At 44.5% G+C, this 26,875-nt stretch overlaps 1 protein-coding gene across 2 annotated transcripts in view; it reads right to left on the bottom strand.

Moving 5' to 3' along the window:
• Positions 1-5,544, bottom strand: part of CIAO3 (cytosolic iron-sulfur assembly component 3) — a 643,683-nt gene extending 638,139 nt beyond the window's left edge. Inside the window, exon 1 of one of the 2 annotated variants that reach the window (XM_069647280.1) lies at positions 5,381-5,544. In XM_069647280.1, the coding sequence (XP_069503381.1) occupies positions 5,381-5,446 (66 nt within the window). In that variant the 5' untranslated portion in view covers positions 5,447-5,544. The remainder of the gene's footprint in view (positions 1-5,380) is intronic. The other variant, XM_069647281.1, reaches the window with a different exon arrangement.
• Positions 5,545-26,875: the final 21,331 nt, after the last annotated feature.

The raw sequence follows: 26,875 nt of genomic DNA, 5'->3' as shown, positions 1-26,875 counted from the left end.
GGTCTTTGGTGGGTTTGCTCAGTTGACAGGAAAACCATGTTTTCAACTATTCTGTGGGATTGCACATTTTATTCATAACAGGATACAAGCCTTTGTCAAAAAAATGAAAAAGACTTATGTGGTGTGTTTTGAAAGAACTACCAACTAAATGTCAGTAAATAGGAGATGTCAGATTGCCTCATGTGAGGTAGGAAACTATTAGCAAGTCCTGGTTTTCAGTTTCACATTATATTGCATTTTAGTACTCTTAGTCCTACATGTTTAATGAGGAAATAACATAGGATCCCAAAATGACGGGGTCTAAAGATGAGAAGACTTACAAACAGGATTGGAGAGCATTTTTGAGAGAATAAGAGTGCAACTGCAGTAGTTTGGTTAGATGAAAAAAAGTGTAGTCAGGGGTCTGCAATCTTTGGCTTGCCAGATGTTTAGAACTACAACTGCCATCAGCCCTTCCGAGCAGAATCAATGGTGAAGGCTTGCATGTACGGAGACATGACCCCTGGGTTAGTTTTACAATTCATTTTGAAAGCCATGACAGAAAGGAAACATGTACACCTATTCCTAAGAACAATCTTTAAATAAGAAAGAGGGACTCTTGGAAACAAGATGCGTCAATCAGTATTTTTAAGCACACTATTTCTGTAATGTACTTTACTAACCCGTTGGTTTCAGATAAGTGTGGGTAAAATTAATGTCAGAAACAAGGAAATGGGGTGCTTCACAAAAAAAATAAAACATGTTTTAAAAAAACAAAAGGACAAGCATATGTACCTCTTTGGATAGAGGGTCTCACCACCAAACTCGATCACTGTTACCGCGACATTGCAACTGGTGGTAGGGTGGTGTTGATCCCCTTTTTTGGAGTCCGTTGGACTCCATAGGGATTTCAGCAGTTACTGCTGGTGGTAATTCTGCTGATTTTTTGGCTGTAAAGTACTGTAGGTAAATCCTCCCCCTTACCACCAAACATGTAGTACTAAGTAATACGGCAGTACTGAAACTACTGATGCATTACTGCCGTTTTTACTTGCACTGCTGTACTTGTAACGAGGCTCAGAGTGCCACCACCAGAGGTACTAAGTGACCAAAGTCTGTCCCCGGACGTCTACATGTTCTTGTGTCATGTGAAGAAGAGAACAGCAGCGGAAGGGACTGCTTTGCGATGACCCAAGTCTGCCCCCAGACGCCTACATGTTCTTGTGTCATGTGAAGAAGAGAACAGCAGCGGAAGGGACTGCTTTGCGATGACCCAAGTCTGCCCCCGGACGCCTACATGTTCTTGTGTCATGTGAAGAAGAGAACAGCAGCGGAAGGGACTGCTTTGCGATGCGGACATGCTGCAGTACAATAGGCGAGTAACATTTAAGATGCATTTGTTATCTCAATGTTCTAGGGCTAATTTTTCTTTCACTGTTCATCCCCTAACCCCTGCTTCTGCAACTCCCACGTAGTTCAGCATTAGAAGTTAAACATGGTCTGACACACACATTTTATCCACACAGGGTTATCTATCCCAAACAGAGGATTCGCTACCTTGAACTACACTTACATCAAGAGCAACAAAAGGGTGAGTTGGCATCTCTCTGCACATCATATAACAAATAACCTTCTTTCCATTGCAACTAACTTTAATCACTATTTACTATTACTCACTGCATTCTCCTTTTGATTTGATTTTAGATACAACAATGATTTAATCATTTTGGAAAATTATAGAAAGCTATCGACAAATGCAAATAGTGTTTAATCCCTCCTGATGTTTAATCCCTCCTGATGTTTAATCCCTACTGATTACAGGGGTGAAAACACGTGTAGAAGAATTGAGCCAAAAAAAAGAATGTTTTTTTTAATCTTTGTATCAAGTTCCCAAGATGTCTTTTTTTCTTTGCTTCAAGTTTCCTAAATATTTTTTCAAGCCTTGAGGACTCTTCGATTCAATTGTTTGAATATCAATTATTATCTTGTGGAGGACAGTTACACACTTGACAAAATGCACCTACTAATGAGTATATGATGTATGGAACCACAATGGACAAAGGGAATTCACAGATCTGTATATGATTTTATGACAAAACAGACAACCAATTTTGTTTCAATAATATAGCTTTGTAGGAGTGCCAATCAATAAACAGCAAATATATCAAACTATCTACTTCAGAATCCTCTATTTAAAGAATATGCCACAAACCCAAAATGAGTATACATAATTAATTTCTATCTGGAGCATTAGTATTGCTCCATAATTTGACATGTTGCGTAGAGTACTGGGGTGTACTAATTGAGTTTAAATTCTGAAAGTGACACACTCAGAACAATATAGGCACAATGGGTATACATTCTTTTAATTTCACTTCTTTGGTGTCCTTTTATTTGCAATAACTACCGTTAATTCAATTTCTATTGCCTCGCCCCTCTCGATTACATGATTTTGCTCCCTTCTTTTCCATCCCATCACTTCACACTCATCCGTACCTCTTTTGTTCTGATCCATCTGATGTTTTAGCAGCAATAACAATTGTTTTCATTTACACCAGCTCTCCTAAACCCAAGTTTCCTATGCATCTGCATCTTCTACATCTGCATTTACCCTTCATCAGAGAAATGCAATGCTCTGATAAGGACCTAGCTTCAAAGCTCAGTCGAACAAGCAATGGAAAAGCCAAAAAAAGTATGGCTTTTGTGTAGGCATGGGATAGGCATGTGTCAGGCATAGCCATAATGGCAATAAGATGGAAACAGGTGGAAATGGTGCGGCTAACTGGAAATACGAAGTTGGTGTCTGGCAAATGCCCATCTAATATGCAGACAGAACTCAAAATGGTTGGATTTGCCAATGTGCGTTTTAACAGGACTTCGGTGAAAGGAACAGACCTAAGGATAAACATACTGCTTAGAAATGAAGTCACTGAAGGGACGCTTTGGTAAGACATTTTTATTACACCAGGAGCTACTTAATAGCTGCCATTAAGTCCAAGTAAATTGCTTAGAAATAACACTGCCAGGCTACGGAGTGACATAGCTAGCTCAAAGAAATCCGGGGAGGGTGTGTTTTAGGCAGGTAGTGGGTGGCAATCACCACAGGGGTGGTCAATCTGTGGGTACAAATCTGAACATCGTCCACAAGCTGTTTGACCCTTCTCACATTCCATCTCTCTCCTATCTGTACTCCAATGTAACAATTTTGGCTTACAAGTTGTTTGAAGGCGCCATTGAATAGCTAAAATTAAAACGTTGGCCCTTCACTCTTTTGCAGACACTTGTATGAAGGGGGACATGGTGGGAAAAAGTAGGCCTACCCCCACACTGAACAGAGGACGTCTGGTCACCTTATGGAGCACCTATTGAAATGAAGCAATACAGACACAAGAAAGCACAGAGACGTTCGTTTACTCATAATTAACGTCAGTGCTTTAAGTGGGATACGATATTGGGTGGGGGCCATGTGGAAAGGTTGTGTGGCAAAGTATGCGGAGTGTGGCTTAAAGGAGGGGCAGGTGGCTTGGTCAAGAGCTGCCTGTCCCAAACAATACATAACAAGGACCTGCAAACGTTTATTTTCAGTCAGCATTGTCTCAGGAGGTCTTGCTTGCATACTGTAAATAAAACTCCCGTTTCAGTTTCTAAATACATTGCTGTCTGTAAATGAACTCACTCAGTAAATAAGCAATTCAATTAGTGAGTAAATCTCCTTCATTCTGTAAAAAAAATAACTTGCGTCCTTTTCTTCAGTGCTCATATACGGTTTAAGCTCCCCTACAGGCTGATAATCTGCAGCTATTTACACACTACCCCCAGTATTTTACTATTGATTTAGCCACAGTTTTTAACCACAATAGGGGGCCGATAGTATGCACCTACTGTCTGGGTAGGCACCAGTCTCCTCAAACCAAAGGCGGTCACTTGCTATGTGCTTTTGCTGGCCAAAGACATACCTCTTTAAAATGCGTTATCAGTGAGCTTGCTTTCAGCTCTTTAATGTGAGGCAGTGAATATGCTTGGGGAATAATGAACTTCAATGTGGGGCTCATGTTCCACCCATCATAAATCCATTGGAGTTTGCATTTGGAAACATCTACATTAAAATCTATGCGCCACAAGGGGGAAGGTTTAGGGGGTCCAAGGGCATCATTTTGAAGGGGTTCACACCGAGCCCCCGTGCATCTTCTGCAGGCCCTGACATTACCCATGAGAAAGGGATGGGGGGCAAATAGAACCAATGTAAGCTACTTTGCATAAAATGTTGGGAACATAAGAATTAGCACACGTTTTAATATGACATATCTGTGACAACGAGTCAAGTCTGTAACTCTTCCGAGCACATAATGTTCACTGGCCTGCCTGCTAGGTTCATTTGTGGCAACACCAAAACTGTAAAATGACGACAAATAACGAGAATATATATATATATATATATATATATATATATATATATATATATATATATATATATATGTATATGCATGCATTTGACAGCTTCACCCTTTGGGAGTCATGTATTGACTGTCCCACATAATTCCATCACATCATGTTAAACACTCGATCGTTATTAACACAAATCAGCCTCTGCTGCAAAGGCTCTTTTAGTGCTTAAAGTTAAGATCAGGATGAGCAGATGCTAAGATTATGCCGGGTGCTTGGAGGAGGACTGAGGGAGCTCCGTATCAGAGGACATTTTTAGAGAGACTGCCAGGGCCAGGGCTCGGTCCCGGCTAGCCCCGGCACACCTTACGCCCCAATTAAAAAAAACAACCAAATATAACTTAGTTAGCTGATCACAAAATTGACTAATGCAACATCCTCTTAGGACAAATGACAGAGCACACTGAATTAACAAGACTGTTTCTAAGCAGTAGCAGTTCACAATCACTCAGTAAGGAGAAAATATTTGTAAATACATTCTCTATGTTTTTACTGCCATGCGAATTAGACAGAAGTCAAAGGTTATGTCAAAGGTTATGATACATGGCACCTCAAACAATCTGTAGGAAGCCCCCTCCCAAGCTCCCCCACCCACCAGCCCCCGAGCGGTAGCGCATTTGTCGTTGCACCCTGTCCATCATCCTTCTCCTGCTGGCTGCACTTTTCCATATCGCACCAAATTTGCCACAATAAACACATGAAAAGTGAGTCCTTGGATGTACGCCTCATCCGAACAGTTGATATTTCGACTCAAATACTACAGTTTGACTTGGACACACTCATATCTAAAAGTTGGATAACTAACCACTGGCCCTCCTCCTATACTTCTTCCACCTGCCAAATCTCTCAGAATTGGTCCTATCCAGACCAGGACCCCGGGCCATCCTATACCTTTACAACAGCAATTCTCAATACATGGGCCACACACGATAAGAAATCTCTGCCTTCTAGCCCTCACCTGAGAGGGCCCGATGAAATCATCCAAGTCTGTCAGCTGCAGCGCGCCGCTAAAGTGAGATGCCATTTCTAAACAGTACAGTGTCTATTTCGCATCCGAGAAACGGACCTTAGCAACGCGCCTTCCCCTGCACATCACGTGGGTTGCACATTGAGCCGTGTCTGGCAAATCACGTGTCTCAGGTTGCGTACTACATCAACGTGTCTTATTTGCAACGCGTGGCACGAGCGGGAAGGTTGCAGCCTCGTGGCTGAAAGAGGAAAGCTGTAGTTGAAGACAGTATCGTGGCCGAGAGATGATGAACACCGTCATTCCTCCGGTACCAAGCCAATTTGGTTAACAGTAAGTCTTAAAGCTATAGTATTCTTTTAGTGAAGTTGGGCGTTTTGGCCGACCAAGAGGCGGGGGTATTTCGGTGTATTTTGGGGGTTCGTTACGTGCAAGGGGCTATTTTTTGTGCAGTGCGGATGAGCAGGGACATTCCACCATTCACAAGCGAATTTCCAGTATACCAGTTTACAGAATTGCAGAGAGTTATTATTTTTTGGCCAGGCTTTTTTCCCCCTGCCTGCTGGAGAGGGGTATTTTGGGGGGTGTACTGTCCCTTGTGGACCGCCTCACGCTCCGGCCTGCATTTGTTCTCCACACCATGCAAGGAGAGTTGGACACAGGAGCTGGGGTGCAACACAACTTTATTCATGCACAACTGCAGAAGACTGCCGTTTCCTCTCCCTTGCTTGCTCCTCCCCTTCCCGCTGCCCCGGGCCCTCCCCACATGACATGAGGCGGTGACGACACCACACCCCACCCTTTGCTAAACATGATGCACTGTCTTCAATTCATTTCCTCAGTGAGCTGATGGGGTTTCTTCCTGACTCTCTGAGGCCGTAGGTCCGTCCTTTCCGGTTGGCTTGGAGACGTCCAGAGTGCCATCTCATTGTCGGAGTCCTCTCTGTCCCCTTCATATGGTGTATTCCAGACGTGGTTGCCATCAGGTGAGAGAGTTTCTGCCACAGGTATGATCACAGGCATCCGCCTGAAATGGGACGAGTTCCTTGTTATAGATTTCTGTTCTCCTTCCGCAGTGATGAGTGAACCTTTTGTCTTAACAATTGTGAGGGGTTCCTCATTGAATGCAGCCACATTCTTGCGACGCTGGGTTTGTTTGACTATGACGCTGTCCCTTGGTGCCAGCTCACTTTCCTTTGCCCGTCTTCTAGTGTCAGTGGCTCTCTTCATGTCTTCTTTCATGAGAGCGTCTTTCCTTCGCATTTCTGGGTCGCCTTCATATCTTTCTTCATCTGGCGTAATGTGTGGGAGTCTTGTTCTGATTGTTCGTCCGAACATCACTTCTGAGGGTGCTTTTCCTGTGGTACTTTGTGGGGTATTTCTATAGTCTCGCATTAGCTGGCACAACAGTTTTTCTACTGGTTCTCCGGTGAGCCGTGCTATCTGAGTGGTGCGCTTGATGTTGCACACAAATCTTTCGGCGGTGCCATTGGCTTGTGGCCATAGAGGTGCTATTTTGTAATGTCGAAATCCCATGTATTCTGCAAAAGTTTTAAAGTCATGTCCTGTGAATGGGGGCCCATTATCGGTTTTCACAATTTTGGGAACTCCATATGTGGCGAACATTCTGTCAAGAGCAGGAATGGCATGGTGTGCTGACGTGGACAGTACTATTTGTAGGTCCGGATATCGCGAGTATTCGTCGACTTCCACCAGTACAAACATGCCAACATTCAGATGCACCTGGGAGGGAGATTTCCACAGGGAAATCGGGATACATACATTTCCCCATAGAAATGCATTGGGGGTATAGTTATTTTAGGCGGGAGACGGTGAAAAATAGCAATATTTTTCACCGAAAAATCGGGAGTCTCCCGCCTAAATCGGGAGGGTTGGCATGTATGCTAGTATGTGCTCCCCCCCTTAAAGTGGTCCAAAGTAGTCTACCGCTATCTCCTACCATGTTCCTTCAGGCAATGCAGTCATGAACAGTGGCTCAGGTGCAGTATGGTGGTTTATGACAGCGCAGGTGTGGCAGTTCTTGAGCAGTTCCTCTGCTAGCGAATCGAGGTGGGGAAACCACAGCTTTTTTTTCAACATTCTTTTTGTGGACACTATGCCCCAGTGTCCCTCATGTGCAAGTTCGAGGACCTTTTGTCACAAGTTGCGTGGTATTACGAGTTTGGTGCCCTTTAGTAGCAGTCCCTCATCTGACGTCGCAAGTTCCTCCTTGACGGCCAGGAGGCACATGATGTCTTGCCTTACTTCGTCACCTACGGTTTCTTTGAGTTGTTTCACCTGTTTCCAGCAACCCGTCTCCAGGCATCTTAGTATGATTTGCAAGCCTTGGTCAGTGTTGGATTCTCAAATTATTTGGTCCATGTCAAGACCCTGGTGTGTATTGCCTTGGATGACGTATCGGATGTATTGATCTGCTATGGAAAACTGAGGCTTGCATCCATCTCGTGGGTGGCGTGAGAGAAAGTCTGCAGGGTTTTGTTCTTTCCCCAGTCTGTGTGTTATAATGAACTGGTAGTCCTGGAGGCGCAGTGACCACCTCGCTATCCTGGGTGGTATTTTGGCTTGTGGGTTGCCGTAGATGAAGATCAGTGCCTGGTGGTCCGTGACGACGGTGAATGGCTTTCCATAAAGAAATAAATGAAAATGTTTGCAAGCCCAAACCACTGCTAGTCCTTCCTTCTCAGCTTGGGAGTATGCCTGCTCGGTCTTGGATATGCTTCGGCTGGGATACAATACGATACTATGTGTTTGTCATGTCCTTCCTTTTCATCCAGTTGGGTTAATATGGCTCTGAGGCCGACTGGACTTGCATGTACGATGAGTTCCGTGGTCTTTCTGGGATCAAAATATGTCATGTTTTTGGCGTCAGCGATGCAGTCTTTAATGAGTTGAAACGCTTCCTGACACCTGGCCGACCAGATGAATTCAGTGTTGAATTTGGTGAGTGCCCTGAGGGGCTCACCGATGGACGCGAAGTCCTTGATGTAGCGCATGCAATAGCTCGCTAGTCCCAGGAAGGACCTGAGGTCGGAGGAGTTGGGTGGATCTGCGCCCGTGAGCGCGCTAACCTTCTCCAAGTCTGGTGTCATACCCTTCTCAGAGAAGATGTGTCCAAAAAAATTGGGTGTTCTTTTCCGGAATTCACATTTCTCTTTAGTGTGAGTTGAGCTTCCTCTAAGGCCATGCATACCCGCGTGAGTGTGTCGTCGTGCTGTTCTTGTGTTTGGCCAAATACCAGGATGTCATCGCTGTAATTCAGGTCATTTGGCACATGCTTGATTACATTGTGGATCTCTGCTTGAAAGATTTCTGCCGCTGACGACAAGCCGAAACTCAGTCGTTTATATCTAGATAGGCCAAGGTGAGTGACGAAAGTTGTTATGTATCTGGACCTCTTGCTGAGGTCTAGTTGGTGATGCAGTGGGCCTGGTGGCGTTCTTGCAGGATGGCTTCATTTGGTCTTCTCATGTCCACGCATATGGGGATGTCGGATGAATCTCTCTTGGGCACGGGCACTATAGGGGAAACCCACGGTGTGGGACCTTCTGCTGGCTCGATGATGTCTGCCTCCAGTAACTTTGTTAGTTCATTTTCCACTTGCTTCTGGATATTGATGGGGATTCCCCTGTAATGCTGTGCCACTGGTGGGATGCTGGTGTCGATGTGTAATCCGATTTGTCGGTCCTTCAATTTCCCTATGCCCTTGAATAATGCGGGGAAGACTTGCTCAATGCTCGCGGTAGAGTCCAGGAACTTGTGCACCATGAGTCGGTATAGTATGTGGACTAGTCCCATCTCAATGGCCGCTTGATAGCTAAGAATGCACCCGCTGTCGGTGGCGGCTTCGAGGGCATGCATGGGAATGTCTTTTGCATGATCTTTGTAGCGGCATGATGCCATGAAAAATCCTTTGCAGGTTAACGGTGTCTTGGAGCCGTAGGGAAATATGAGTGCGTGGGATGGTTGTAGGCAAGGGGCATGGGCTATGCACTTGTATACCTTCTCGCTGATCACAATTACCTTTGCCCCAGTGTCTATTAGTAATTCGGCCGTTGTCTGGTTGACCTGGATCATGAGTATTGTGCTGTGTTCTTTCGCAGTGTTGTTTCCTAGGGCATATAAGTAACCTTTTCTTCATGGTTCCTCCTTGTGCCTCTCACTTCTTCGGGTGTTGTCCTCCGAGGATGCACTTGAAGCACTGTCGGACGGTGGCTGTTCCACAAGGTACTTGACGTACCGTCGGGGCCTCCTTCTTTGTCTGGATGTTGGAGTCTTATTGTCTCTCCATTCACTTCTGTCTTGCCTTCTGTCTGGCTGCTCGTCTCGGTGACGTGCCGGGTCGTGGGGGTGATGTGGTGCTCTGAATGGGGTCGGTTGGTCTTGTTCCTGTTCTGGTGTGGACTTTCCGTTCCTTCCTGCTCCATGCATTTTGCTGCGAAAGATGAGGCAAACTGCTTTATAGTGATTCTCCCCTCCACAGGCAGAGCATGTTTGGGCCATGGCAGGGCATTGCCCCTCGTGTGGGTATTCGTGCCCGCACCTGTAACAAAATGGATCGCTGTTGTTCCTTGCGGCCCCTTCTAGCCTGTTAATGTTCTCCTGTTTTCCGTGTGTGATCTTAATGTCATCGAGGAATTCCACCTGTGCCACCAGCGTAGCGTCCGAGCGAGCCAGACGCAGTATTTCTTCCAAGTTACGCGGCTTCTGTAGTAGTCGCTTCCTGAAGTCTGTGCTTTCGCACCCTGCTATGATCTGTGAATGAAGTGCATCTTCATTTGAATATTTATTGAAATCACAGTGCTTCATTCTTAGCCTTAGCCTCATTACAAACGCGCCCATGGTCTCACCTTTGTTTTGTTTCGTGGTGTGGAAGATATGACTTTCATAGTCCACGTTTGTATGGGGCGTGAAGTAGTCAGTGAGGGTTGTTTTTAGACTGGTATAAGTGTCTATGTCACCTTCTGGTATTTCATCTAGTATGTCCCGCACGTTTGAGCAGACTGTGCTTCTGTTTATCTTCTATGGGCCCGACTGCTTTTAGGCACACCTCGAAGTCCCTCAGCCACCTCTTCCATCGTGATCCTAGGGTGCTGGTATCAGTGAGGTCAAAGTTAGAAGGTAGTTGGGACAATAGGCTGTCCGACATTTTCTGGGGAAGTGTCCTTGTAGGGGTCACTGGAACAGTCAGTGACTCCTCTTCTGACATGCTCTTCTAGAGTTGCTGGGTGGGTGTAACCTCCAGACGGGAATTGGCCTACCGTGCCTTGGGGTGGCTTGTTGTTCGCTAGTTCAGGCCTGGTCCCCTTCTTCTTGTGGCCTTGGTATGCAGCTCTTCTCTCACCATGTAAGAGGAGAGATGTTGGTGCCTGGGGCTCTGTGTAATTCACTCTGCTCAGGAATGTGTTCCTTTTGATTAATTTGTGGCCCAGGTGGGGGCGCTGTGATAATATAGTTGGGTGGGCTTTTTCCCACCTTGCGCACAGGCCTTTGATGGCCTTCATGAGTGTCTGTGTGTTGGAGAGTTTGCTTTCCAGTGGTGTGGGGCCCAGGAGGGGGTGCTGGTGCAAGTGCTGGTGGGCAGGCGTTTTCCCGCCTTGCTTGTAGGCCTCCGGCGGCCTTCGTGATTGTTTTGTGTTTTTGGCAGGAGGGTATTTATCCTCTGACCGCTGCCGGATGAGGTGAGATGAAACGGGGAGCGTGCTGTGTGCGCTTACCCGTTTTGCAGCCTGAGCGGGAGGACCACGCCTCCACCGATCGTCGGTGACTCTGCCAGTCGGTTGCCGTCGGCGGGAGATCTTCCTCTCGACCGCCCGGATGTATGCCGAGGTGGCCAGCTGGAGGGGAGCTGTTGCGCTCCTTCCCGCCTTCCTTTTTCACCGCCTACAGTGCCGGCGGCCCACGTCTCAAGTGGCACCGCGTTTGATGTGCCACGAGTGCGGAGCATCAAAAGGTAGCTGGCGTAGTGGGCTTTCGTGCCACCTCGTCGCCAATGTACTGTCCCTTGTGGGACAAGGAGAGTCGGACACAGGAGCTGGGCTGCAACACAACTTTATTCATGCACAACTGCAGAGGACTGCTGTTTCCTCTCCCTTGCTTGCTCCTCCCCTTTCCGCTGCACCGGGGCCCTCCACACGTGACATGAGGCGGTGACGACACCACAGGGGGGTTGTTAAGAGGGGAGATGTGTTTTGTACACCAGGACATACTTGACTATAATTTACCTTGTGCAGTGGGACACACGGGCAGAGCAAGACTCAACATTTTGGGGAGGGGGTTGCATGGCAGTTTTGAAAGCTGGTAGTGAGTAGGGTGCAGTGACCTAGCACCTGGCAGGATGAGCTGTGTGAGATAAATGGAGCTTGGAATGTGTTGAGGGGCATGGAACCTAGGGGTCTCTGAGGTTCCAGGGATGACGGTTAGGGAGAAAAGAGATAGCCAGAGGGAGTAGAAGCGTGTTACCTGCCCTCCTTACTTTCCTTCCTGCCTTTAACCGGAACAATAAAGCAAGCTTACCTTGTATACATATCTGGCTCTGGAGCTGTTCCTGTGTCCTACCTGATGATTCATGCCACCCCAAGATACTACATTTTGGCGATGAGGTAGCTTAAAGAGAACCCAGATGAGGAAGGTGGAGAGCAACTGCTGCAGGAATTGCAGAAAAATCATGTGTTATTGAGCAGCTGCAGACCCTGAGGAAGTGGGAAGCAGTTGAAAAGTAACCCATAGTTGCAAATGCCCAGGAGAGAGTCAGCTGATGGAAGATTGAAGAAATTGTCCTGGGACATTACGGAGACTGGCAGCAGTGAAGCGGAGTCTCCATAATGAGATGCATTGCTGTAGAATGTGCCGTGAGAAGTCGTTTAAACTGCTGCAACATTGTGTGCCGTAGTGCTCCATAAATGAGCAGAATAGGTGCAGAGGACTCCAGGACTTGTGGTCCGTTCAAACGTACACATTGAAGTGTGTGAAGTTGAATTGACTTTCAATGTGAATGATACAACTTAATGGCACCTAGGCCAACCTATTACCTGTTCTGAGCCCAGCTGAATTCTATGTTCACTGGGGACCTACAGCGTGAGAGGTTTGTGTACACCTGGAGCACCATTGTAATACTTTAATACTTGAACAAGCTGACCCCTTTTCTTTGAACTTTTTTGAAAATGTGTACTACTGAACTGGTATTCCCACAAGGGAGTCCTCTTGCTTTAGTTAGGCTGAATCACCAGTTGGGATTTTATTCCCATTAGGAGTGCAGCACAGGGTTACCGACTGGCAACAGTCTGTGCATGTTTTGTTCCTCAGTATTTTGAATCTCGAGTGGCCCCGAGCTTCACCCTGCTGCACCTGAAATAGCACTTACCTGTTTTACACACTTAACATAAGACCCCTTGGCGTCTATTTACCTTGAATTACCCCTGACTATTGCCAGTAGTGCCTCCCACCACTTCCTTTTTCTTCACTTTACAGTGGCCACACTAGGGAGTGCACACACACTACTGAATTGGCCCTAATACTACTCATCCTCATACACTCTACATTAGATAATGTCCTTTGCAAAAATAGATGCAACTACCGATAACAGAGCTGAATCATTAGGCTTCAGCGAAGAAGAGGCCAAGAGGATTTTAAGCCTCATCAAAACAACGGGTGACGAACTGGTCAGCTCTGACAAACCTGAGGCACTAATGAAACAGCTTGAGTGGAAAATACGTAGGGAGATAAATTTGAAATTACATGCAACTACTCTGGCACACTATTACAAGGCACAAAGGATACCACGTGGACTGAGAGTGAATCTAGAGCCAACACTGTGCAAAGAAAATCCGAACTCTGTAAACAAAATGGAGACAGATTCTCAATAAGTGCTCCCTTGATCTTATCTTGCTGACAATCGAAGAACTCGCACACAATCTAACATCTCTTGATGAGGAAATTGATACAATCAAAATTACATTAAGTAAAAACTTCACGGCGGATCAGCTCAAACAGATACTGGACGACACCAATGATAAATTGGCAAAGTATAAACAAGAATTGGAGACGAAGAAAATTCGTAAATTCAGACGTGATACCCAGGACAACAAGTTAAACATAGTATATACTTGGCAGGAATACTACGGTCAACGTCCCACTAGACCATTTCAATCGCGAACACCAAGAACTGGACCTGCGAACCCAGATGCCACTTCCTCGGAAGCTTCCAGCACATAAATTGAAGTGAATACCGAGACTGAAGCATCCACATCTTCCATCCCTAGGGGTGAGGAGACCACGCCCGCATCTGTTCCTTTTTTAGCAAGGGACCTACCAGACGGGGACAAAGGAAGAAAAAAATCAGAGAGGAGGAAACCAATAGCCAAAAAGACTTAGTTGTCAACTTTTCATCCTATCAACTGTCTCGTATGGAATTACAAGTCCTCCACAAAGGCCTCTCCTTTGTACCTCACCATAACACGAACCTTCTGAGGGAAAAGATTGACTTCTTTAGACTCATGCGGAAACTGAAATTGAAAGTATTCTTCAATGATCTTGAGGAAGAAGAGAATGTCAAAGAACCCTCCAGGTTCTTACAGCTAACACCCAAAAGTGTCTTCAATCCTGCAGTTAATAACCATGTACTGGCAGTGTTTGAAAAAACAGTCTTAGATCAATTCAAGAAAATTCCTTTTAGAACGAGGGACAGAGGTAACTTCACCATGGGAGAACGCCAAACCTTGAAGAAATTACTTGACAACGACGATATCATTTTTAAACCAGCGGATAAGGGTGGTGCCCTAGTCTTAATGGACAAAGCAAAATACATTGCTGAAATTGAAAGACAATTGATTGATCGAGAAACCTACCAAGAAATTGACTTTAATCCCACTGAACAACTGAGGGGATTGATCAGGGAAACACTGGATGAGGCTGAAGCAAGAGAGGTGATCTCCGAGAAGACACGTAGATTCCTGGAAAAAACGCACCCTATTACACCTGTTATATATATTCTTCCGAAGATCCACAAAAGACTTATTGATCCCCCGGGCCGCCCAATCATAGCGGCAACTGAAAGCATATTGGAACCATTGGCGACGTATTTGGACATTATTCTGCAACCTCTGATACAGGATACTCCGACTTACATCAAGGATACTACCCATTTCTTAACCAAACTGAAGGAGGTTGAATTTGTGAGCACCAGGGACATCCTCTTTACAATGGATGTAACCTCCCTTTACACCAACATTGTACATGAGGCTGGATTAGAAGCAGTGGAATGGCTACTATTAAGGAATGATAACTGTAAGGGGGATAGATTATTTGTATTGACACTACTTAAATTAGTCTTAATGAATAACTTCTTCCGATTCCAAGATAGGTACTATCTACAAGTCTCAGGGACCAGCATGGGGCCGCTATGGCCCCAGCATATGCCAACACATACATGTACTATTTGGAAGAAGAATACGTCCTGACTTCCGCAAGGCGGTTACGACATCTGACCATCTTTGTTAGATACATCGATGATGTGTTTGGCATCTGGTCAGGTCCAGATGAGGAACTATGTGAATTTTTTACCATGATGAATTCTATGCACCCAAGGATTAAGTTCACTACCCAGACGAGCAAAACACAGATCAACTTTTTGGATGTTGAACTTTATGTTAAAGAAAACCGTCTGGAGACAAGAATCTTCACCAAAACAACTGATAGAAATAGCCTTCTATTGGCAACGAGTTTCCACCCCCAAAGGACGATGGACAGTGTTCCCTTGAGTCAGTTTTTACGATACTGGAGGAACATTTCTGAAAATACCAAATATCAAAGACATTCTTCTCTATTACGTCAGAAATTTAGGGAGAGAGATTAGAACCCGTCCAAGCTGGCACAAATCGAAGAGAAAGTGGCGAATGTTGAGAGGGACACCCTCCTCTCACCCAAGATCAGCAAGAAAGATGTCTCTATGGTATATTTTACCACATACTCAGCACAGAGTAAGAAGATCAGGAGTATCATTCAAAGAAATTGGCCCATGCTGCAGATGGACCCGCTGACCCAACCCCTTTTTCAAGATCTTCCTATTTTTGCCTATAGGAACAGTAACGCCCTAAGAAACAGCCTGGTGAGAGCAGAGCTATCGACCACTCCAATCACACAGACCAAACATAAAGGTACACAACCATGTCATAACTGTCAACATTGTAGTAACATTATACCAGGCAACATCATTTCGCATCCACACACTGGTAAACCAATCACGCTGAAACACTCATGCACCTGCGATTCCATGAATGTGGTCTACGCTCTGAAATGTCCTTGTGGTTTCTATTACGTGGGTATCACCACAAGAAAGGCTAAACTACGTTGGACTGAACATAAGTCCAATATCCAAACCAAAAATCTGAGATCTCCGGTGGCAATGCATTTTGTTGAAGCAAGGCATTCAATTGCCCAACTCAAATGTATGATCTTGGAACAGGTCAAACTAAGTCCGAGAGGGGGAGATATACAGAAGAAATTACTCCAGAGGGAGATCAGTTGGATTGACCTGCTCGATTGCCTCAGTCCCAGGGGCATGAACTGTGAATTCGACTTAATGTGTTTTCTCTAATCCAATCCACGTTTATTTTGTTGGTGTACTTGTAAATAGTGTTTTTTAACAGAGTCATACCAAGCTAACGGCTTGCATACAGATCAAGGGTCCAAATGTATATGTGATACCATGGACTTTCACCATAGGAAACCCTCATGTTGGTAGGACTCACGTTGTGAAAACTTTATAATTAATCCATTCCACTGTTACGGGCTTTGACCCGGTAGATTGTGAACTGGCGACTGACCAGGAGCTTAAGTTTGGATGCATTGTGAAGGAAGAGGGGAATCTTCAGAGCAACAGGCTCACTAAAGTTGTAATGTACATGACATGAGACAGTTGAGCGGTTCATGATAGAATGTCTAAAAAAATGGTGTGTACATTGCACCTACAGCGCCACTATAGAACACGCCTTAACTTACTATATTGATAACTAGACTGACAGTCCAGGTGGGAAGGTTGCAGGCCGGCGCCTTAGGACCGACCCACTCTATAGGTCTGCCTCTCTCCAGTACTTGAACGGTGGGTAGGGGCACGAGGCAGCTTCACAACTGCTGCCGTGCCCCTCTCCCCGCTAAATCTGTCTCCTCTGATTGATTGGTACTCTGATCACTCGATATAACCATGATCCTTACAAAGTGGAATTATTAACATATCCAATACCATTGGCAACGCGGCGCATGCTCCGTGCGCGTCACTAGCAACGACTGCTGAGGCGCTCGCGCAGCACCACGATCGGCCTGAGTAGAATCTTTTGGCGGATTTGCCCATACAAAGATGACGGTCCGCGTTGGGATGCACATGCGCGTCGGTTCCCTGGGCAAAGATAATAGCTTGGGTGAGCTGTGCAGCGCGTCCTCGAGGCGGGCAGCTACACTTAGTGTTCTACAGGTGATTTCTTTACTTAGAAGTAAGTTACAACAATAACCGAAGCGAGCACTAGTAATTAAAATGTCACCATGAGTGAATGAGCGCATAGAGACGGCTTTTCCACCTCTCACTCAACGACATTTACTATTAGCACGTATGCTTTGAAGTCACCCTCCTCTCCTTTCTTCACAATTGCAGTCGCTCTCGGTTGAAGTAACTGCCCGACACTGCCACTACACCCGGCGAGAGATCTACGGTCTTTTGACCGGGTGAGTTACGATTAAATTATGTTCACAACACTTGAAAATCTGATCCCTCACCAATGATCTGATCTGTACAAGCTGTTTCGGTCATGTCATTTTAACTATACAGGTGGCCATGATCTTTCTATGGGTACCAAGGAAAGCAGGTTAGTTTACCTCTACCTCTGTGAGATACTTATTTGAGTTTCTCCAAATACTGCATGAATCTAATTAGTGTATCCTTATACCTTTAGGAAATCCCACTGAAATTTGAAAACTGAAATTTGAATCTTGTTGAAACTAAAAACACATCCTGCCCTGAAGATGGATTTCCTACAATCCGAAAGGCGTTGGCACTGACAAACTTAATAGGAGTGTCTTTAGGAATATACTTCTGAGCTGAGTGAATGTGATTGCTCAGAAGCAGGGAATTTGAAATTGGACAACTGTTGTCTGTTCAGTTTTGTATGTGAATAGCTCAGTCAGACTATACTGCTAAAAGGTGTATTTTACTTTTGTTACCTACTGTGTATATGTGTTGTTACAGAGCATTCTGTCCAGATCAACTGAAATGCAATCCTTTGTTTGTGTACTATAAACTTACTTTTACTTAGTATCCTGTGAATTCAATTAATTGAGTCTCACACCTTTTACACATTGAAGTGTGTGAAGTTGAATTGACTTTCAATGTGAATGATACAACTTAATGGCACCTAGGCCAACCTATTACCTGTTCTGAGCCCAGCTGAATTCTATGTTCACTGGGGACCTACAGCGTGAGAGGTTTGTGTACACCTGGAGCACCATTGTAATACTTTAATACTTGAACAAGCTGACCCCTTTTCTTTGAACTTTTTTGACAATTTGTCCTACTGAACTAGTATTCCCACAAGGGAGTCCTCTTGCTTTAGTTAGGCTGAATCACCAGTTAGGATTTTATTCCCATTAGGAGTGCAGCACAGGGTTACCGACTGGCAACAGTCTGTGCCTGTTTTGTTCCTCAGTATTTTGAATCTCGAGTGGCCTCGAGCTTCACCCTGCTGCACCTGAAATAGCACTTACCTGTTTTACACACTTAACATAAGACCCCTTGGGGTCTATTTACCTTGAATTACCCCTGACTATTACCAGTACTGCCTCCCACCACTTCCTTTTTCCGTCCAAACGTAGGCCCAAGTGGATAAAATGGAAGCAGAGCCCCAGTGACTGAATTTTGGAGCCTAGCTGTGGTCCCGGAGGCCATTGGGCAGTGCAGTCCGTTGGGCTGGAACACATGCTATTTTCCCCGGCGCCATGGCTTGCCTTCATCGAATGCTGTGGAGCTCATTAGAGGAAGGGTCTCCTCAACGCTTATCCAGCGCGATGACGTGGGCTAAACACATTTGATCCGAGCATCTGAAACTACAAGTTGTACACACTGCACCGGTCACGGTTCTATTCAAGCCTGAACTGCAGCTGAGAACATTTGAAATGTTGATGGAGCGCGGTGTTTAAAGGAACCTTTGCGACCGCTGTGAATGTGCCTGTTTATGAGGCTGGAGGTACCATTATTGTATTAAGGCGGCGGCTCGGGGATAAGGAAAGTTTGACAGTTTCCTTCTTCGAGGTTCAATCGGAACCTGGATTTATGCTGTGGTGCTTAATGTTTCTGTCACATGCTGTGCTGGGGGTAAATGCTGTTTGTGACGCGGTGTGGAGCAGCGTTAAGAAGGGACAGTTTGCTTGAGTTGCAGAGAGAACAATTCAGCGAGGTCGAGACTACAGCACCCGAGGGAACAATTCTTTGTTACAGATGGGGTTTTGGCAGTAGTGTTTTATACATTATGCTAAAGTTATTGTGGATATTTATTAGTGGTGCAGTTTAGCAAACATACAAATAACATTTTTAGATAGAAATTGTGGAGTTGCAGATTAATATGTGAAGGTGAAATGCTTTAAAAGGATTAGGGAGCTGCGTTCTATTGATGTGAATAGGAAGTACTGCATTCATAGTAGTGTTTAGATGTTGTTTTACTCACACTTGAGTAGTAATGATGTGTGCAGATGTGCTGGTACTAGTGAGATGCAGTGAAGGGTGAACTGGTAATGCAATGATGAAATTAGTATTTATTTTATAGAAAACATGCACAGAATATTTCTTAAATGATGTTTTTTTTAAATGATGAAATTAGCGAGAAAACGTGCACAGATTTTTGGCAATGAATTAATATTTCTTAATTGATGTTTTTCTTAAATGATGAAATTAGTGAGAAAACGTGCACAGATTTTTGACAATTTTTTTTGCACAGAATATTTCTTAAATGATGTTTTTCTTAAATTATGTTTTTCTTAAATGATGAAATTAACGATTTTGGTGGGATGGTTAGAGGTGTATTTTAGAACTGTATTTAGTGTGCACTTTCAGAATGCTGTTTGATTACCACCATTCTCACTTAGTGTTTTACATCCCCAGATCATTCTAATGTGCGTGTTGTGGTGTTCTATGCATGAATTACTTGGAGGGAGTGATGTAAGTGTGTATGTGCATGTGATAGTGGACATGTATAAAGTTTGTTAGGGTAGTATGTGCGTGTTTAGGAGGTGGGACGCATTGAGATATAGGTTGTGGCCCGCATTGAGATATAGGTTGTGGCCCACATGCTGGCCAGGTGTGGTGCCATGATTTAAACCTGTGGTTTTTACTCGGAATTGTGGAGATTTATGGAACGCAAGTAGCGTTGTAGCGTTCTAGTCAGTTGAATCCTAGGTGGAGAGTTTAATAAGTTACATGGGACACTAGGACAAAGTCTGCTGAGATTTCCTGGAGACCGATTATATATTTTTGGTTTACACATCATGTGTGGGGATGGGCCCCATACAAGGGTAGGGTGTGAGGCAGGATGTTAGGGTAGGTGCCCACATCTGACTCCAGTGCAGTTTGTTGATTCGCTTAAAGTAGTGTTTTAGGAGAAATGATTCAAACTCCTAGCTTAAGGTCTGTGTTGCTGGCTTGTGCCTTTTGAGTGGTTAGATGTCTCCTTAGGCACCCTTTATTTTGACATTTGGCTGAGCAGTTTTGTTGGGGCACAATATATGCCAGTGTATTTGCGTGTTTTGAGTTGAGTTTAGTTAGGTGGCATGTAGTCATGGTATGACCTGTTGAAGCATCAGACACTGGCAAGTGATTTTAGTGGAATATATAGTTATTTACCAATTTTAAATATACATTTTTTTAGAAAGCACTTATTTTTCATCTTTTTGTGCTTGCGTGCAGTCTTTAGTGTGTGCATACTCTACACACCACGCCTTTTGTGGTTGCGTTACTGTTGTATGTGCTCTTTGTTTTGTGAGTCACTTTCCTATTTTTTCATTGCTTTTGTGTGTTGCAGAGAGGTGGTGTTAGTGGTTATTAGTGGTAGTGTTAATTGGTCATTTCTAAAGGAGTGTGAGTTATTCATGTTACCTTGATGTGTTATGAGTTGTTTGTGAAAACCCTAAGGATTTCTGGACGCTAGTGTGGTTGCTTGCACTGCAGAGACTGGGGTGCTCTGTACTGTGGGTGAGGTTGTGCCTAGACGTGGCAGGTCTACGGTTTGGGCGTGGCAGGCCCTTAAGGAAGGAGCAAGGTACTGTATTGGTGGTTGCGAGTGTTAGTGAAGTCTATTTGCTCACAGAGAGCAATCTGTGCTCGGGGGTGGCAGCCCTGAGGTCCTGGGGGGGCAGACCAGGACAGAAGGAGTTTTAGTTCCACTGTATGTTGTTTATCTTTATGTACACATGGAGAGGCTTTCATTTTCTTCTTTTGAGGAAGGAGATGTGTAGTGACCTAGCACCTGGCAGGATGAGCTGTGTGAGTGAAGTGGAGCTTGGAATATGGTGAGGGGGCTGGATCCTAGGGTTCTCCAAGGTTCAAGGGATGACGGGTAGGGATAAAAGAGATAGATAGCCAGAGGGAGTAGAAGTTTGTTACCTGCTCTCCTTACTTACCTTCCTCCCTTTAACTGGAACAATAATGCAAGCTTACCTTTTTATACGTATCTGGCTCTGGAGCGGTTCCTGTGTCCTGCCTGATGATTCAAGCCACCCCAAGATACTACATGGGGCCGGGGTGGAAGTGGAAAAAAGGAACTAGTGGTACTCTGGCTGCATCCAAAAAGGAGGGAGAGCGATGGTCGCACAGATGGGCATGAAGGTGTGTCGAGTGAGGTCTGGAGGGGTGACCAGGATCGCAACCTTTGGCTCAAATAGTTGGATTTTAAGGTCTACAGTAATAATGTCTTCTAAAGCTTACTTACAAAAAAGACAAATTGCAAAAGAAAGCCACATGACAGCATGTACATCCCGGATGTAAATCCTTATAGCAACATGTTAAGCCAAAAGAATATCATTGTGGCTTTAATTTTCACTTCCTGAATGGTAAACTATAAGTCCCAGCATACAAGACAATGCAGACCTGAAAAATCTTGTTAACCCCAGTGTACTTTCAGTAATTTAAGACATCTAATAAAAAGAAGTTGTGTAATAAACAAAGCTAGACATGCAGATTCTTTGTCACAAATTTCCAGCACGTTAATCATGATGTTGAAAGCATTTTATTTTTTCGCATATCAAGATAGTGGATATAAACAAATCTTTAAACTATCACAGATTTGCAAGGTAACTGATGTTTTGTGAGCTCTTTGAGTTGGAAAATGTTCCATCATGCATATGAAAGCTCTGCCACTGATAAAAGAAATGTGTTTGCAACCTGAACACCCTAACGACCTGCAGAGCCACAGACACTGTGCGTGTGTCTGCCTAGCTGTGACTTGGGAAACTGGCAGTTCTTGAATGTCCGGCCTGAGCCGATTCTATATTTGGCTTAGGAGAAAGACAAAGTGTCAAGGATTCATTTCTTGAGCCTTTGAACTAAAGGTACGCTCTGTAAAAAACAAACTAGTAGTACAGCGTACCAATGATTTATATTACACTTCCATCTTTGGAGTTATTGTTATTCATTTCTTATAATACGCAGCATGCCCAAATGCCTCAAGTGCGCAAGTGGAGTGGGGCCATTAAACCCATTGCGCTGTTGACCCCCCCTTCCTTTGAGCCCAGGAGGCCGAATAACTATTGCAACTTCCTTTGGCCCATTAAATGCATGTTTCACCACAATTCCGAGGTTATTTAGTTAAACAAAGAGGCTAATCATTGGAGGTGTGGGCCATCTAAAAGCTGAGCCCAGCAGTTAAGGCTTTAGATTTATCATAAGACAGTGGTCTTCAAACTTTTTCATGCTAATCCTCCCTCCTCCTGAAGAAACGGGTATGTTGAGCAATCCCTTACCCAGGGGTTGGCTTTGGGTGATGGCATGCCAAGATAAGACCTTCACCCACTCTATGTCATGGCACGTTACAGAAGCCCTGCTTTCTGGTGAAGATGGAAAGGTATTCATTACATCTATACAAGTCCTTCCAAGATGGCGCTGCTTGTTCCGTGTAACAGTCGAGCTGTTGCACGACTCGCGCACCGTGTTACAAGCATCTCCCCTTTGACATTGGTTGAGGATCAAGGAACTCTATTTAGGAAAATTGCTTCCATAGCACCGGCTTGTTGCTATTTCTCCAGCATAATGCTCATTAAGTTTGAAATATCCTTATCTGTCCCTTTGCGCCGATATTCCTGTGTTATCCTTTCTTGGCTATCTATTACCTTTGTATTAACAAGCCTTTCTTCTATGCTGAGAAGACTCTCACTCGCTAATATTACGAACTCGCTTTGTTCTCCCGCTGCCAAAAGCTGATAGGATACTTTCCTCAGCCGCATATACCACGCACATCTGCTCCCTCAATGCGGCCACGGAAGACGATATCACCAGCGGCTGTTCCTTGATATGTAAAGATTCCTTGTTGCTAGTCTTATCATCTAAACTGGAACAATACAGATATTTCACACAAGTCTCTTTCATACTCAGAGCACGGCCACGGACAACTGACTTCCTCATGCTCGATCTCTGACTGCATCAGACGGCCCCATAACATCGCAGTGATACAGAAATTCAGTTCCTGAACAAAAAGAAGACGAATACTGCAACAGGCTTCATCCACCACAGGGTTTTCTTCCCCAGAAGGTTTCCCTATTATTACTATCTCTCTGATTTTATGTCCGGATGATAGCATGTACGGGGCGATTCCTTTCTTTCAACAAACAAAGATGAAGACCACTTCAGGTCAGTCTTGAAAGTGATTTGTTGTGCTTACGTGTTTGCTACAATTAATAAGAAGTTAATTACCCAGCATAGCGGAGTGTGCTAACAGATAGCAACGTCCATAGCAAAAAATCCAAAATGTAACCATAGAGTTACAAACACTGAAACTAGAAAATGTTCATTTGCGACAACAAGTAGATCGCTCTCCTGGAGTAGGAGAATTTCCCCCTGGACGTCTACCTGGTGGGAAATAAGACGGAAACCCTCACAAACTCAAAGAATCCCTAGACGCCTGCACTGTACAATTCACATTTAAAGCTGCATATTTTCCTACAGAGAGAGATAAGGTGGGTCACATGATCTCACATCTGACTGGAGCAGCCTGTCACGTCCCGCGCTTTACCTCGCCGCGGCCCGAAATCTCTTACCTGGAGGATGTATCCTCGTTGGAGGCTGCAGCGGGGGGCCGGCCGGCAACCTGGAGGCAGGGCAGTCACAAGAGGTATCCCCAGCAGGCACATGGGGCTGGGAGAGACGTTGCGACTGGGCGCTGCCAGCTTGGGTTGTACTGCACATGTGCGGTTCGTGTCTTTTGTTTGTTAGTTCTTGGATCTTCCTTGTCCTGACCTTGCCTGCCTGCCATCCTGATCGCTTGCCTGTTTTCCTGCACTTGCCTCCCTCCTCCTCCTTCTTTCCTGCCATCTCCTGGCACCTTTCTAATTGTCACCCTGCTTGCCTTGCTGTCTGCCTCCAGTGCTCCTTATTTGCTCCAGTGGTCTGTGCCTCCCAACCTCTGTTCCAACTCTGCCTGGGCCCTGCCTGTTCCTGGCCTGTTATTCTGGTGACTGACTCAACCTTGCCTGCTGCAATGTTTCCTGCTGCTTAACAACTAGACATCTGACTTTCCCCGTTCAGCATTTTGCGCTGTCCCTACGTCACGGTAATCCGGAAGCAGCTGTCTCATGGCGCAGGGAGAAAAGCCCCGGCCACCTATTCTGGTAATCTGCTCCAGTGAGGGGCACAGGTGTCTAGAGACCCCACGCCATATTGTCTACTTTATGGAAATTCTGGAGAGCAAACGAGGACATCGGAGTGAAGCACCAATCTCCGAACCAGGAGCCACCATGACCAGGTACTTGTCACAGCCTTAGCTTGGGCCACACCTTTAGTTACTACAAATAATCTGATTTTTGATTATTAACCAAATCTTTGTTAATAGTTTAAAAGCTATGTTTGGACGGCATGAGAGAACAGTTTCAGAGAAGGAACAGTTACTTGCTTTCAAGCAAGGGTCTATGGATCTGTTGTCATGCATCACTAAATTCAAGCAGATGGCAGCTGATACAGCCTGCCTGGCCCGATGACACTCTCATTACATTGTTCCGCATAGGCCTTTCTGAAGATTTGAAATATGAGGTTTCTGAAGTTCCTTGTGTGGGAAATCTTGCTGAAATGAATACCTTGACAATGCAGTTAGACTATAAGATACAGAGAGACATACAAAGTGTAAAAGGAACTGTGCAGTCAGACATACAGTAGAACCGCAGCGAACTACAACAAAAACTTTGGAAACAAGACGAACCTGTGCAATTGGGAATTGCCTGGGGATAATGAACTTCTCAGGAGAGAAATCGGAGACCAACGCAAGGTCTGAGTATGTTTTGTGGGCCTAAATCTCATCTAGAGAGAGATTGTCCTATTACCCCTATTGCCCCTCCCATGCAACAGGGAAACGCCAACTCCCGATAGTGGGGGGAACCACGATCCATGAAGAACCGGTTGGTTCCCCTGCAACGACTCCTTTGCTGACTGCTCATAGCCATGACATGGTGGCTGTTCGAATATCCTTGATGTTTATGGATCTAGAGATTTATAACATTCCTTTCCATGATAGACTGCAGAGCTGCAGGACTCTTTATTGATGATCATTGGGCCAGAAGTAAAGGTATACCCAGCGTAGCTAAAGAAATACAGATTCCAGTGGAGAGCGTCGATGGTTCACCATTAATTTCTGCTCCGATTACTGAACACACCATTCCTATCAACATGCATATTTCCTCTCATAAGAAACAATTGTCCTTGGATATCAGGCAGCTCATTATCCTGTGATACTAGGATTGCCATGGTTAAGGTGTCACAATCCTTTCATTAATTGGAATGCTGGATCTTTGTTTTTGGGTTCAGAATACTGCGTGTCTCTCTGCCTATCGGAAGGATCAGTAGGGATTCCTTATCACACATCTCAAGTGTCTCAACGAGATACAGTAGCCTTAATTGACAACCTGCATATCATTCCTGAACCTTAAAAAACATACTAGGAAGTTTTTTTCGAATCACAGTTCGAACAACTACCTCCTCATCGTCGTGAGGACTGTGATATAAACCTTTTACCTGATAAACCTGTGCCTTTTGGACATATGTACATTTTATTGGAAAAAGAAAGACACATACTCAAAGAATACCTCCAAACTAATCTTAAAAACGGCCTAATCACAGAATCAAAGTCACCTGCTGGAGCATCTCTCTTCTTCATTCCGAAGAAAAACACTGATGAACTATGTCCTTGTATTGATTATAAAGGCATGAACAAGATCACAATACCAGACCGCTACCCGATTCCTCATCGCTGATAGCCACGAAGCAGTTAAAGGAGCATCTATCTATACCAAACTTGACTTTAGGGGTGCTTACCATCTTATCCGTGTTCATACTGGAGATGAATGGAAAACAGCCTTTCGCATCCCTTATGGTCACTTTGAGTGTAGTGTAATGCCATTTGGCCATTTGGTCTATCAAATGCTCCCACTATCTTTCAATGGTTCATGGACTGTGTCCTTGCCGATTTACCTCTTCATATAGTCATAGTGTATCTGGATGATATTCTAATATATTCCCACATTCAAGAAGATCATACTTTCCATGTACAAACTGTCAATGTTTGAAGGAAAACCATTTATTTTGCAAACTTAAAGTGTGAATTCCATCAAACTGAAGGTTCACATTAATCTGCATGATGCTATTGTGACATTGCATGTTCTCTGATGATGTGTATATAGTGTAAAGTTAATTATAAAAGGATAATTTATTATGTAATGTGCTTTGCTTCCAAGGTATTGCTATCAATGAAGTTTTTAAGCACATGAAATGCAAAGGGAAACTTTAATAAACTATCTATAACAACTAAACCTGGGAAGACGTGTTCTGTTGCTTAAATTGTCCACATCCCGGTTTCACCATTGAACCAAAGTGTGTGATCCTGGGCAGATCCTTTAATCACACTTTGTCTTATTTGCAGCTCTGTAAGTGATTCACTTCCGAGTTTATGTTAATTTTTCATGCTGTTATTTAAAAAAAAGCCTGACTATCAAATTTCTCCATATATGATTATAGTGCAATTTAGGTGTTTTGCACCACAGTTATTTTCCAGTTGCATTCGATGCTTTTTTTTCGATGCATTTTTCTTCAATGGTATGGCATTTGACGAATGTAATGCCTCTCATTTCTAATTATTCCAAACTATGGCAACCTACACTCAATCAACTGCAAATAGCTGTCTAGACCCACTTGTTATGTGTAGTAATTTTTTAAAAGTTATTTTTGCAAACTTTCCTCAC

Source organism: Ambystoma mexicanum, chromosome 2q (genome assembly GCF_040938575.1).
Source record: "Ambystoma mexicanum isolate Mex_15411 chromosome 2q, UKY_AmexF1_1, whole genome shotgun sequence".
NCBI lineage: Eukaryota > Metazoa > Chordata > Amphibia > Caudata > Ambystomatidae > Ambystoma > Ambystoma mexicanum.
Note: the sequence above shows the minus strand (reverse complement) of the source record. Positions and strands in the feature narration are given on the sequence as shown.